General features: G+C 41.6%; 1 protein-coding gene across 4 annotated transcripts; it reads right to left on the reverse strand.

The window, feature by feature from the left end:
- Window positions 1–3,921: 3,921 nt before the first annotated feature.
- NFYA (nuclear transcription factor Y, alpha) lies at window positions 3,922–13,700 on the reverse strand. Of its 4 annotated transcripts, none has more exons than XM_008949616.1 (9): window positions 13,587–13,661; window positions 11,860–11,943; window positions 9,343–9,489; window positions 7,924–8,055; window positions 7,181–7,286; window positions 6,502–6,668; window positions 5,532–5,705; window positions 5,074–5,175; window positions 3,922–4,292 (listed from the first exon to the last, which is right to left on the reverse strand). In XM_008949616.1, the coding sequence occupies exons 1-9, from the start codon at window positions 13,659–13,661 to the stop codon at window positions 4,239–4,241; spliced, it is 1,041 nt and encodes a 346-aa protein (XP_008947864.1). In that variant the 3' UTR covers window positions 3,922–4,238. The 4 variants fall into 4 exon arrangements, with proteins under 4 accessions (XP_008947864.1, XP_008947862.1, XP_008947865.1 ...); XM_008949614.1 differs by having other exon boundaries at window positions 11,860–11,946; XM_008949617.1 differs by lacking the exon at window positions 11,860–11,943.
- Window positions 13,701–14,306: the final 606 nt, after the last annotated feature.

Consider the following 14,306-nt stretch of genomic DNA (forward strand, 5'->3'; position numbering starts at 1 on the left):
GAGGCCACAGCTTGAGTACTGTATTCAGTTTTGGGCAACCCAGGATAAGAAGGACATGGAGGTGCTGGAGCAGGTCCAGAGAAGGGCAACAAAGCTGGTCAAGGGACTGGGGATCATGGCTTGTGAGGAGCAGCTGAGGGAACTGGAGTAGTTTTGTCTGGAGAAGGGGATGCTGAGGCATGCCACAAAGGAGAAAAAAAAACTAAAAGGAGGTTGTAGTGAGGTGGGTGTTGGTCTCTTCTCCCAGGTAAGTAGCAATAGGATGAGAGGAAATGGACTTAAGTTGCACCAGGGAAGGCTGAGATTGCATATTAGGACGAATTTCTTTACTGAAAGAGTGGTGAGGTATTGGAACAGGCTGCCCGGGGATGTGGTGGAGTCCCCATCCCTGGAGGGGTTCAAAAAACATGTAGATGTGGCACCTGGGGACATGGTTTAACAGTCATGGTAGTGTTGGGTGATGGTTGGACTTGATCTTAGAGGTCTTTTCCAACCTTAACGATTCTATAAGATGGTGGGTGGGGGTGGCAGGGAGGTGAATGCCAAGATGTCTGTGCCCTTCTGCAGCAGGCAGGGCAGGAGAGCAGCAGGCACAGGGTGCCCCAGGGTGGGGCTGAGCTGCCCTCACGGAGGCCAGGAAAGCTCACTGGCCACCTTGGCCAGTCACTGCCTCCCTCACTGCTCCGGGTCACCGCTGCCACCTGACTGAAAACTAAAAAAAAGCTCAAAAACGAGAGCCAAAGCTTGTTCTCGGTTTATAAATTTTTATTAGCTGGATAGTGTACACAGTACTTACAATTGCATCTATTAAAGACCAAAATACACTTGAAAAAATGCATCATATAAAAAAAATTATAAACTTTTAACTATATACAAACTTTGCCTTACATGACATTAATCTCAGTACCCTCCCACGCCCATTCAACAAAGAAAAAGACCCCCCCCCAATTTTTAACATGCAAGGCCTTAAAGCCATTTAGCATCACTCGAGGACCATTTTCCACATCCCATTCTTTACACTCATACAAAATTTGGGTTTTGACCGTTCACTGCTCCAGAGCCCTCTCGGCCATCCGACCACATTCCTCCCCAAGCCTCTTCTTTTATCCTCTTCCACTCTCTTATGCACTCCTGAAGTGGAGTTTTTGTTCAAGTGTAGCCAATCCACAAAGAATTATTTAATTACTAGAGAGGTTTGAACTTGATGACGTCTCCAATTTAACCAATTTACCCAGGAAAAGAAAGCAGCTTTTTGGCACCATGGTGTTGACCAGTAACTCCAATCTCACCAAGCAAACATCACTTTTAGAAGTGACACATATAAACCCAAAGCAAATGAAAAATATGACAGTAGCACTCTGGCTTTCACATCACTATTTAGCCTATGAACAATAAGACTTCCTATATAACACAAATCCATAGGTCCTAATACACATTCTACAACAGATCAGAGAACCTACATATGAAGGGCTTACTGGGGAAAAAAGTTCTCCCTGTTTTGAAGTTTACAATTTTTTTAAGAAAAGAAGATATTATTAAAAAACAAAACAAAACACAACAAAACACTTATGTCAGAGCAATAATCTTGCTTCCCTAAATTCCAGCTCTCAGAGGGGGTTGGTTCTCCAAGACAGAGATCAGCTGTCAGCTGTGGAGCACAAACGTTATGGACAGGCTGGCTTACTCCAGCACACAAATATTCCTCTGCCACATGAATGCCCCACAGACAAAATGTACAAATGCTCTAAAAAAAAATATATATTTACAATAATGCTGCAAAGTCAACCAAAGCAAATTTTTTGTTATTCCTTCACTAAAAGACAGCTACATATTTCCTGAAATGGGTGACCCCAAGAAATGCCAGGTGAGGATTTCAGTCGCCAACGGATGAAAATTTTAAGGCAGAAGCAACCAAAAGCACCAAAGATGCCATCAATGCAACAGAGGTAAACAAATGCCTTTTAAATCATTAGGAAAAAATCCTAGTGTAAGATTTGTGAGTAGAACGTTAGATAATGAATATAACTTAAGACAAAATTGAAAGAAAGATTTATTTACACATCAAGAACCAGGCCATGTCCACCCATAGCTGCAGGTGTCAGTGTCCCCAAGGGTTTCTTTCTCAGCTTCAGTTCATCATGTCAGCTGTGGTAAGGGTAAGAACATGGAACTAAAAATTCAGAAAAATGAACTGAACTCCACTTAGAAAATCCATCTGCTTAAGTACTAACACCAAAAATGCGTTTCCTCTTGGTTCTTTCACTGGCTATGCACCCCCATGGGCAGCTGACCTAAACACGGTCATCCTTAGCACCTTAACCAGGCTTACTCTTCCTCAGACTGCCTGCATGCAACGTAGAATTGCACATTTTTCCACATTCCTTCCCATCTTCTCTTCTGTCCAGTATTTTTCTCTTTTTATCCAAAGTAAATAGAATTTTCAAGGCTCTTTTTGTATCCTCCCAGTCTTCTACCACTTGCTAATTTGGTCTCCATTTTGCATAAGCTTTCAGTAAATGGGAAAAACATAGAGGGGAGAGAATAAAGGTTGTATTTTTCAAGTTGAATTTACTTTTTTTTTGTCACTTCAAAACAGAGTTCACAGAATTTCAGCCAGTCTCACCCGTCCTTGGCTGCTGGCTTCCACAACACCTCACCCTCTGCAACGTGACCTATTCAGGTTCACAATCCCCTTTTCAGTGGCAGTGCCTGGCAGTATTTCCAATCCTATGCTTAACTGCTGTGGTGCAGTTTTCACCACAGAACACAAAAATTAGAAGAGATGGGACAACAGCATGCAGGTGACACATGGAGTGTCTGTAAAACTCACTCAAGAAGGGAGGAGACAGCCATGGAAAGATGCAAGGTCTGCTAAGATGCTTACAAACTACACCAAATTTCAGACTGGTAAGAATGGAACAAGCTTAAAATCTTTAAGGAGCTCTGGAATTAAAAAAGATACGTTTTGTTGAGATACATCAGCCAGAAGCCAGCTGTAGGTCATGGAAAAATCCTTTTTTAAAAATGTAAGTACTCCTCCTTCATTAAGTGCCACTTTTTTTTTTTCTTTAAAGAGAACAGTCTATAAAAAGCCTGAAAGGTTCATCAATAACTGCCTTCATTTGTTTTAACAGTCCTTCAGTGACATCAGGATGGGCTGAGTTGAGTTGCCCTGTGCTTCTGCTGTCATGAAACAATCCCTCACTCTGTGCAGAACGAGAGAATTGTACAACTCATTTAGAACAGACATCAAGAAACACCATCACGAAGACGGTTAAGTGCTATCACCCTAAGCCTGCAGATTTTATGTCTCTTGGAGGAACCATGTGCTGGACTGGCAGGTTAGAAGGAAAATTGAAAAAAAAAAATCCTTTGGAAGAGACTCACTCAAGTTTGAATCCCTTTTACACTAGCATCCACTTTTCTGCCAAAGCAACAGCTACTAGCAAAGACACCAAAAAACACCCAGAGATTGCTTTTACTCATTAATTAGTTCCTTATCCCCACATCACCCTCTCCCATCTTATTTCTTGGAACAGATACACGATATATATCAAGTCCTGTAATCATCTTGAAATATTTCTATCATTGTGACTGGATGGCTGAGCTTTTCCCACAGAAGAGCTTGCCATTTACATTATTTTACAAGGTGGAATTTAAAAGAACCCCCTTTAGTTCCTGCCAGTTTCAGAAGTGCAGATGCAGCAAAAGGGAACAGTTCAGTTGAGAATGAAGTCCAAAGGTGTACAGAGTGGATGTAAAAAGTCTCTGCTGGGAAAACAAAGTACCGTGCTGTGGCCATGTCAGTTCTGGCTGCTAGAAACCAGATTATGTCTCTGCACAGAGGGGCCATGGTTCCAAGAGGCCTTTGCTGGCCCTGCTTCAGCACGCCAGTTATTGCTATCACCCAGTCAGTGGCACACTCTCACCCATGGCCAATCTTAATGCAAGAGATGTTTGAAAGAAGAAAAAAAACACAAAAGTCACGAGCAGTAGACTCTGAAATCCTTGTGCTGGATCAGAAGAGTATAACAAGAAAGTCATTAAGTTTCTATTTGTTAAGTCAACTGCAGTTAAAATCTCAACCACGTACTGAAAACGTGGTGCTTGTTCTGTAGAAAAGGGTGTGACACGGCGATTGTCCCATCGAAAGGCTCGCTTGAGACACTGGAAGGGTAGGACAGGCTTGCAGAAGGGATGGGAATTCTATGCAGTTATTTTGTTTCTTGAAGCAGTGGTTAGGAGACTCTGATCATCTGTGTCATTGCTTCTTCATTGGCCTGAGCTGGATCCTACAGATACAAAATACACACCGTGTTGTAACTGCAACATTTTTCCATAACAGCAGAGAGACTCCTGTACAGCTATCAAGAGGAGATCCTCCTGCCTCCTCCATCTCTAAACATCTCATTGTTCCTGGATTTTACAGCCCAGTGTAAGAGAATGGGATCTCTCAATCTTCACACTTCTGAGTAACGTGTTGTTTCTGGTAACAGGGAACACCTAACACTGGTCTAGTATTTGGGAAGGATCCTACTTCAGAATAAGAAATATGCTTCCACTAAAGCCACAGGACTGCTTTAAATCAACTAATCAACAACAGAATTTGCTAATTTTACTCTTTTGTGTCCCTTCCTTTGAAGATTCATCTTGCACTTTTTATGTAAATCAGTATGCAGCTGAGAATCAGATATTCACATATTTAATTTTCCATCAGATGTAAGATAAGGTGTCTCTACCTTTAATACAAGTCCTAAGAAAATACTTATGATATTGCAGCCAGAAAGGCTGCAACAATTGTATGTCTTTGGACAAACAAATAGAAGCATTCTGTGTAAAACACAATGAATATATTTCTATCAAGGTTACTATAATTTAAATCTCAAGGCAAATAGACACTTGTTCTCTGTAAGAAGTCAGGTTTCTTTACAATGCCTGCAACTAATTCAAAGGCAGAGGGGAACAAAGAGGAACAGAGGGGAACCAAACAGAACAGTATAAAGACACCTCTGAAGTGTATTCTGGAGAACTGGAAGTGGCAGCTGGCCAAAGAACAGACAAAATCCTGCCTACCTGCATGTGAGGGCTGTCCTTTTCCTTTGGTGAGAAGAAACGCCCACCTTCTCCTCTCTTCCTGGCCATGGCATGACGATGCCGAGACTCGTGCAAGTATTTCTGCAACAACATGAAGGAGTTACTGAAAGACCAGGCTGCTATTTCTAGTCCAGTGCTTTCAGGAGGGGAAATTCCTGACCACAAGAAAAGCCTACCTAGTCCTTCCCCATTCCCACAGATCAAGTGTTTACAGTAAATGCCCATTTGCAACACAGCTATGTACACATTCCACAATTAAAATCATTGTAAGGAAGCAGGACTGCCACTAATGGGCTTGAAAAAATTGATGTAGCTTATGAAACAAAGAAAGAAATAAACTGAAGAACACTTTAAGATACTAGTCCTCGTTTTCCAGCACAGTTTTCTGTGCCCTTTTCTGAGAGCTCCCCTGTATTAGATCTGAGTTATATTCTCACCCTTCTTTCTTTGGGAATTTTTCCTTCTGCTTCAAGCTTAGCACGTGCCTGCCTCCTCTTCAGGATCCGGTGATACTGCTTGGCATTGACATAGAGGGGCTCTTCTTCCAGCATCTCTGCTCCAGGCAAAGGTATTCTCTGGATAGCTGGCACCGATCCTGCTCCAGGTACCATCTGTACAGAGATTATGTTTTTAGCACTTGTACCTCAGAACACAAAGTGAATGCAAAAAAAGCAATAAAAAAAACAAAAACTCAACATGTTAAAATGGAAGGTGTTTGGGTCTTGTTCAGATAATGCACCTACTTAAATTAAAAGGAGGAATAAAGTTGTTCTTGAACTGCAGAACAAATTTAAATAAATCAGTTACTTATCAGTGGTGCTTAGTTTTTTTCTGATAATGGTAAAAATTTCAACACAATACACAATTCCACCACTACATTACTGCCTCTTGTACAATTAAGCATACAGGACATGCCCATTGCTTCCTTTTATTTTTGGTTGTCACTTATTTAATTTATATGATAATTTCAGAGCAGTTCTTCAGCAAGTATTACTTGTAGAGCTGCTGACATCTAGTGGGGACAAACAATAAAATGCAAGTTAAAAGGCCTCACGCTGCACAGGAATAAGAACTGGCAGAAATAGCCCTCTTATGAATCAGAGAAACAAATACTAAGGGATCCTCAACAAAAGCAAGAGCTGATTCAATCTTTCTAACCCTCTGTTTAGCAATTAACAGCTTATTTTGAATTTCAGCTCCTAGATCTCTGAACTCAATCTGTGGGGGCAGGGAGGAAGAAAGTACAGAATACATAGAGGCCACTAAAAGTCAATTACATTGTTTAAACTTTAATAGTAGCTACTGAGAAGACTGACCATACTAAGGTGATGCAAATCTCAGACAACTTGGTGTACAGACACCTTGAACCTCAGCCTCTGAGAGACCACCAGGGAGTTAAATACATACCATAACCATGCCACCCGAATTGACAACGTTCCCTGCTACCGGCAGCGTCACGGTGACGGTCCCTTGTCCACTGCTGGTCGTGTTGGTGTTGGCTCCAGCCTGGACAATCTGTGCTCCAGCCAAGCTGGCTGCTGGGATGGTGATCATGCCTGTAACAGGGACTGTAACTTTAAGAAAAATAAAACGCAACAGAGAAAAAAAACAAAACAAAACAAAAACAGGCACACAAAAAGAAGGGAACACCATTAGTCCCACTTCTGGTTTTAACTCATTCATCCTTCCACAACGTGCAAAAAAAAAATCAGAAAAGCATTGCAAGCTCTTGACTAAATTCTACCACCTGGTTCTCACACTTCTTTGTTTTTTGCATTTGTATTTGTACAGTAATCCCAGTGTCAGAGAAAAGGTCACGTACTCCAAGGTGTAAAAGCAAACTCCAGCATTTCTATTCTAATAGCTCTTGCCAAAGAAAAGACATTTTTTGTTTTTCTGGAGAAGGAATTTCAGACTGAATTCCTCAACATAAACATCTCTTCTTCCACTCACCACACCGACAACTCACATCCCAGCACTACCAGCATCACAACTCTGTGTTTTCTCTGACAACAATTACACAGCAATAAAAAGCTATCAAAGAACTATTGAGAAGTCCTGCTTATTTCCACACCAAAGCTCATACCTTGTTGGAGAATGGTTCCATCAGCATTAACTGGCTGATAGACTATGGTCTGGCCTTCAGCTGCTTGTGCTACCTGTTGTCCTTGAACTGCTATTTGTTGCTGGGTCTAAACAAAACAAAGGACACAGTAATTTTACAAATTGCTTCTTTTTCAGATTCTACAGTTCCTGAAATAACACATGGTGCTTAAGGTGTTTCAGGCATCTATTTCTTTTGCTTCATTACCAGCATCAAGAAATAGAATGGAGCACAAACCAATTGAACTGTAGATAAAATACCTAAAGCGAATATCATTTTTCTAGTATTTAATCTTGAAGTAAATGAGTTCTAGGCTTTGGGTCTTGCTATGAATATGTTAAAGAAAGAACTGTTCTGCTCAGAAATTTAATTTTGGTTCTAAACAAGAGAACCAGCAGAAAGCCCCAAGTATGACTAGACTACTTCACAAAATGGCACAAGTATGACATTAGCAATACTTCATGTTTTCAAATTTCAACAAACAGATGAAAACCACCATGAACCAAGAAAATACAGAAACACAATGGATAAAAACATGCAACCTGCCCCACAGTTATGTATGAAAACACTACAAAAATATGACATTTATTCTCAATTTCTCCTCAATAATAATTCCTCTTTTTTTTTTTTTTTTTCCCCTTTTTTACTTAACCACACCTTAAGTCATTTGTCAAGTTTCTCTTCCTCTTTCTCTCAAGAAAAGCCTTTCATGCTGGTGCAGTTACCTGTGTCTGGCCAGCAGTAACTGCAGTCTGTGGCTGCTGTATAATGATCTGCTGGGTCTGGCCCTGCTGCCCCTGTACCTGCACAGCCTGCCCACCTTGAATCTGAATCTGACCTGGCTGGACCAACTGAATCTGTGGAAGAAAGAGTCAGAAAGGAACATTAACTATGCCTCTTATTTCTCCCTCCTTGGCCTCAGCATTACTGAATCATCTCTGAGGATGATTTACTGTTGGCAAAGAAAATGAAGGCACTGATTCTTCTCTTTTTCCATTGTAAAATTAAAGAGTTCTTATTTATTCCTCCCCGTGACACAGCAGTCACCACCACACAGGACAGAGGAACCATAATATGCTACTGTCATTATGTCCTGGCAGTTCTCCACTGCTTACACAATAAAATGGTCAGAAGAAGTAAATTATTCACTTGAAAACTAGGAATAATAACACACAGCCAAAAGTAAAAGAGGACTAAGATTTAGGATATCTGTCGAGTGTTAATTATTCAGCATACAGAAGTACTCCAGGATATATATAAAATTTGTCCTCAGCTTTGCAGAGAAGTCTGTCCACTGATGTGGAACATTTCTTAGATTAAAAAAAGAGCAACTGGAATAGGATTCTAAGCTTGTATTTAAAAATCCAGTTACAGATTTTACTCCATTAACCAGACTGTAAAGAGCCTAACACAAAGTATATTGTCTTTCAACAACAGAAATTTTACATAAATACTAGATAAACCTCTGAAAACAGCAAGATATAATGTGCCTTCCTGGACTGTGCTCAGCTTGATTCCTGAAACCCATCCTCCAATTACTAGAACACTTTCATTATGCCACTGTTACAGTTCTTCCCTTTGTTTTTGAGGAACACACTTAGAGCACCTGTTTAAATTTAAAAACTGTCTTTTAGACAAATATTTCAAAATATTTGTTTCTAATAAAATCCATCTTCTATACCTTCTACAGTGATACCTTCTGTGCAATGGAAATATTTAAATTCACTTTCAGCCATCACATATTAGAAGACCTCAAGCACAAAATTTATTCTGAAAAGGCTTTTTAGAATAAATTAAAAGAAAAATCCTCTCTCAGAGCCATAAATTGGGTAGGTACCAGATCACCAACTACACTGCAAGGGCCAGTTAAAATAAAAATTAAAAACACCAAACCAACTCCAGCTGTATTTTAACCAACTTCAGTTAAAAGCTTTGCACATTCCCATAAAACACAAAAATCCAATACACAAAGAATTTTCACTGCGTTCTCAGCACACAGCTCACTGCCAGACCCACAGCTGGAGAACAACCCTCTTTGCCCAGTTTATTTTAAGAGTGCTGAGGCAAATGTACTCTCTGACAAGGTGAGAACACCATGGTTCATCCTCTGCAATGTCTTTTAAGTAGAATTCAGGTTCTCTCACCTGCTGCAGTCCCTGCGTGCCCGAGACCGGCACCTGCATGATTGTCTGGCCCTGGCCCCCTGGCACAGCCTGCACCATGATGGGCTGCCCAGTGGATGTGATCAGCTGCCCTCCGCTGACCTGGACCATCAGTGGTTGACCCTGGACCTAGGAAACAGGAGAAAAAAAACAGCAGAACAATGAAAAAGTCTGGTGACATGAAGCCAGAAACTGAAGCAGCTACCAGACGAGGCTCAGTGCTTACCCACTGTAATGCAGGGACCAGGGAGACTGAGCAACAGCCACTAACCTGGGCTTAGAATCACCAAATACCTTTAGTTTCTACACATTTTCCCCTCATGTGCTACTCCATTTAGTAAATTATCTTCTTCTGCTGCAGTCTAACCAAAACTTCCAAGTCTAATTGCAATTAAAAAAAGCATGGCTAATTTTTCCGGGCACAATAACTATCCTCAGGCACAGCCTGAGAGCAAAGTGTAATGAAAGAAACTTCATTATCCACATCACTATTACTAATCTTTAACTGGGCTTCCAAATGAGAAAAAAGCTCTAAATAAGCTATTCTGACAAATTCTGTGGTAGCTTCAACTCTCTCCAATTACATGCTTAAAACATTTCCATTTCCTGATACAGAGCACGTGCCATTCTTTGAGAATCTTTTCAAGGTTATTAAGTGAAGTCATAAATGTAACAACATAAAATGTAGTTCAGTAAGGAAGAGTGAAAGAAAATGAGCAGTAGCCACTTCTTGGCCCAAGAAGGCTTACAGTGGATTTATAATGTGGCATAAGAGGCTTTGGACTCTTGGCCCAAGTTTGTGTTTGGTCACCAGGAAAAAGGCCCATGAAAAGAAAACCAGGGGGAGAACCTCTCCATTTAAAAAGCCTCTCCTGCTAAGTCCCCAAACTCCCCAAAATCTATCTTTGCCCCTTCCAATACCTCCAAGGCTTAAATGTGCAACGAGTCTCCTGAATTAGGCCATCACTGCCACACTGAGTTGTTTAGAAACAGGAGCAACAATGTGATATAAAGTCACTGGTTTCTGGGTTTTCTGCTTTTAAATTTCAGGAATACCCACTAGTGAATGCTCCCTCTTCAAGCACTGCAGAACACCAGGCCAAACATCAGTATGGATTTTTATATACTGAGCTACCTAAAAAAAAACCCCTTCCCTTTGCATAGTTCAAATACCCCAGTGAATTCTCTGCTGCCACAGCCACAGAAGCCACTGCAGCTGGACCTCAGTGACCAAGGCCCTACAGAGAACACTGTGAATTTACAGGTCACCCAAAACCTCTGCGACACCATCTCGGTCCTGCTGCACACCAGTCCCTAACAAAAACTGGTAGTATTTGTTTTGAATTACAACACAGAGATAAGCAGCATGCTCACGTCAGCCACGGAGAAGCACAGTCAGCAGTACAGTACCCAGAAAGCACAAAGGAAAATGGTACATTCCAGGATTCTTGTTAATGTATTAAAGCAAGCCAAAACAACAACAAAAAAAAAATAGAGGGACACACACATGCTGACAACCAGGAGGCTGCAGTGACCCAAGCAATTCAAGGCAGCCAGCTTTTCATATTTTAACTCTGAATGTTAAAAATGCTGTGTTCAGCTGTACACCTGACAAACCCATTCTAGCCTCTTGGAATTCTCCTCCTCTGAAGAATTAAAAAACAATCAAAACCAAAATATCGAGTGAAAAATAGACTACTGAACAGCTGCAGCTATCCAGGGCTTATCAGCTCCTCTAAAAGCCTCTTATGTGAGCTAATGAAATGAAGTTTACAAGACAGAAAATAACTTCACATTGAAACAAACCAGGGTTTGAAAATGACTTGAAATAACTCTGCCTTTCTTCCAAATTTGTGATGGGTTTACTGTTAAAGTAAAACCTTCTCCCGCATTTCCCTGTGTGAATTTGGGGGTTGGACTAGGTGACCTCTAAAGGTCCCTTTCAACCCAAAGTGTTCTGTGATTCTGTCAGAAATAAGAAATCTGATCTCCAAACCCCACAGGAGCCAATATTGTCCCTAGGTGCCCTTTATAATCACAGATACAAATGTTTCACTCTTCAAGCTCAGGAGCCATCCACCACCTCTGTCTTTCTCCCACGTAGTGAAGACACAGAGCTCCTCACAGTGGATATCAGAAATCTAATCTCCTTGAAAGTACAGGAAATCTCTGTGTTCTACCTCTTGACTGTTACTTGCTCATCTTGATGTTTTTCTCCTTTTAAGCCCCATTTCAGCCACTATTCACCTCCAGAACTACAGCAGTGGGAACTCCTGAATGCATTGGGGTTCCTGGCATGCACCTGAGACCCAATGGAAAGCTATAACCCCACACTCTTCAGGAAGAACCCTACAGCTCACATCAAGCACAGCTTCTACTGCTAACAAATTTTCCTGTTCCTATTTCAAACCCCAGAAAAAAACCCCCACAGCATTAGATATGTGGCGATGGTGAGAGTCATGCAGTGCTCACAAACATGATTATTAGAGAGATCACCACTACCTGGAGGGTCTGGACTTGCTGGCCTGAGGCGGATGCCACCTGGGCCTCAGTCTGCAGCTGGACAGCAGTGACACCACCCTGCTGCTGGGAATAGGAACAGGAAGAGCTTGAAACATGGAATTGCAGAGCTCTGACAAGAGACAATGATGCTTTGCTGGAAAAGGGTGAATTTAAAAGTCATACACGCTGCTCTTGGAACATAAGGAATGTGAAAGTGAATGCATTTAGCAAACCTTAAGACTGGAAAACCAACAAAACCACACGTGATACCAACAGGCTGCAATAGCTCAAGCAAAAATCACCTGCAAAGAACAGGAGAGAACATCCTGCAGAATTTAAAATCTCAGCTTCATTGTTTCAGACTGCTGCCTTCCTGCTCCACGTTCCCTTTCACAGCCCAGGCTGCTTCCTGGGAAGGGGTTCCAGATTTTTGCCAGGCTTGTTAGTTCCAATTAAAGGCCATAAATTCCTTCCAGCACATAGCAGCACAGCTGACTACAGGCTAAGCTTCACCAGTGTCAGCCCTGCACCAATGTCTTCCCACCACTGACCTTGAAGGACAATCCTTGAGAGGCTGCAAGAGCACTTACATCTAAAAAACCTTTCCTATCTTTAGCCTCTTTAGTAAGAGTCCCAAAATAATCTGCGTTAATCGTGTTAGCATTTTGGGAGATGAAGGACATCTCTCTGCTAAAAGTTGTACTGCAAGAGGCCTATTAAATATATTATTTTAGAAAAACACTTCCATGTCAAACACAGCATAGGCTTTATCAGTGTGTACTAAAAATGACACAAGCCAAGCAACGTTTTTACTTCCTTTTTACCCACAGAGTGTCAATAAAACCAAATCAATTCTTGGTTACCTGTTGGAAGCAGGTATTTTTGTTAATTCTTAATATACCACTTTTAACCTCAAGTACAATCTTGTTCTTACTGAAAAATTCAACTCCAGCTAAATTAAATGGAAGAAGCTGATCCCCACCATCAAACAGGCTGATGACAAAGCAAAATGTATCTCACTGGAAATATAACCCAGTGGCTCACTCTTGTGCATGACAAACTAAGAAAATCCTCCTGCCTTGAACTAAAAAAACCAAAATGTAACAAAAGTTCAGCAGCAGCAGAGCTCATCTGAAAATGCATTGCTGTGTCTGAACAGGTGAAGCTTAATAGCAGCAAAAAACTACAAGCCCTTAAAAAAACCCAGCCTGACTTGTCTGCACAGTGTCACATGAACTAGAAACTTCTCTCTGGAATGGAGGAAGGCCTCCAAAGCTACAGGTTTTGCTGCAATTACTGTCTGCTTGTTTTGATCCACTTGTAATTTTAAAACAAAGGATCTCAATAAATACTTCTTTTGAGAAAGCTAGAGAAAGCCTCTATGGGCTTAAACAAAACATTTTTCACTTTTGGGAGGACTCTGTTTCTTGTGGACAAGGGACTGTTGCTCTTAATAGTCTGTTCCCTCCATTTTCAGAGAGGTTTTGTTACCTTGTCACTGGCAGTTTGGGAACTCCCTACTACACTGATATTTTATTCATTTTATAAGAAGTATAATTATTTTAAAATTGACTTCCAACCAAGTCAGATCAGCGACAGAAGCCAGGTAAACATCCAGCCAGGATCACGGAGCATCTTGCTGGTTCTGTGAAACTCTGAGAAGTCCCAAGAGACCTGCAGCCCAGCACTGGCACTGCCAGCTCCCCCGTGAGCCCCTGCCATACCTGCTGCTGAATCTGTCCAGCCTGCACCACGATCTGCTCCGTGGAGCTGCTGCTGTTGGCTGTGTACTGCTCCATGGCTGCGGCTCCCAGCCGGTGACAGGGACACCTCGGGCTCTGTGTCTGGCAAGAGAGGTTCAAAAAGGCACGTGATTATTGTCCCAAGGTTTGAAGATCAGTGTTAATTGACAGTAGCTGAACAGCAAACCAACTGCTGACACCGAGGTCAGGATCACGCAGGGAGAGCTGCTGTTTAATCAAGGACCTACCTCTTTCCCAAGGTCACCTTACTTTCATCAAGTAACAAAACTACAACTGTAATTTCAAGAGCCTGTAACTTGACTGAGAAGCAAACAGCATCTCAATTCTGTCATTATCTCCAGTGAATCAAACAGCAGCTAGGAACCTGTTTCTCTTCCTGTTTCACCCCTCAGCTCTGCCTGTTCTGGGCTACAGACAGCTGCCTACACTGCACAGTGGTGGAGGAAAGGGGTGTTAACTCTAATAAAGCCCACAAATATAAACTTTAGGTGTAAAACCAAACTACCTTGCAAGAATTCAGCAAAGCTAAACAAAGCTGTCTCTCCTTCCCCAACTACACAGCACTCCTTCCATCTCTTTCTTCTTTTCCTGCTTTCCTATGTTTTGAAAATAGCCAGCAGACTCCTTTACTGCCTCTTATTTCTTGGACCCTTGCCTACACACATGAAGAACACACTGCTG

Source organism: Merops nubicus, unplaced genomic scaffold, assembly GCF_000691845.1.
Source record: "Merops nubicus isolate BGI_N331 unplaced genomic scaffold, ASM69184v1 scaffold30541, whole genome shotgun sequence".
Lineage (NCBI taxonomy): Eukaryota > Metazoa > Chordata > Aves > Coraciiformes > Meropidae > Merops > Merops nubicus.

Bases quoted from the DNA above. Each gene is read 5' to 3' on its own strand.
- NFYA (XM_008949614.1), bottom strand. From the start codon at position 13,661: ATGGAGCAGTACACAGCCAACAGCAGCAGCTCCACGGAGCAGATCGTG. The intron at 6,669-7,180 runs GTATGAGCTTTG...TTTTTCTTAAAG, and splicing joins TGGAACCATTCTCCAACAAG to TTACAGTCCCTGTTACAGGC. The intron at 5,176-5,531 runs GTGAGAATATAA...ATGTTGTTGCAG, and splicing joins AAATTCCCAAAGAAAGAAGG to AAATACTTGCACGAGTCTCG.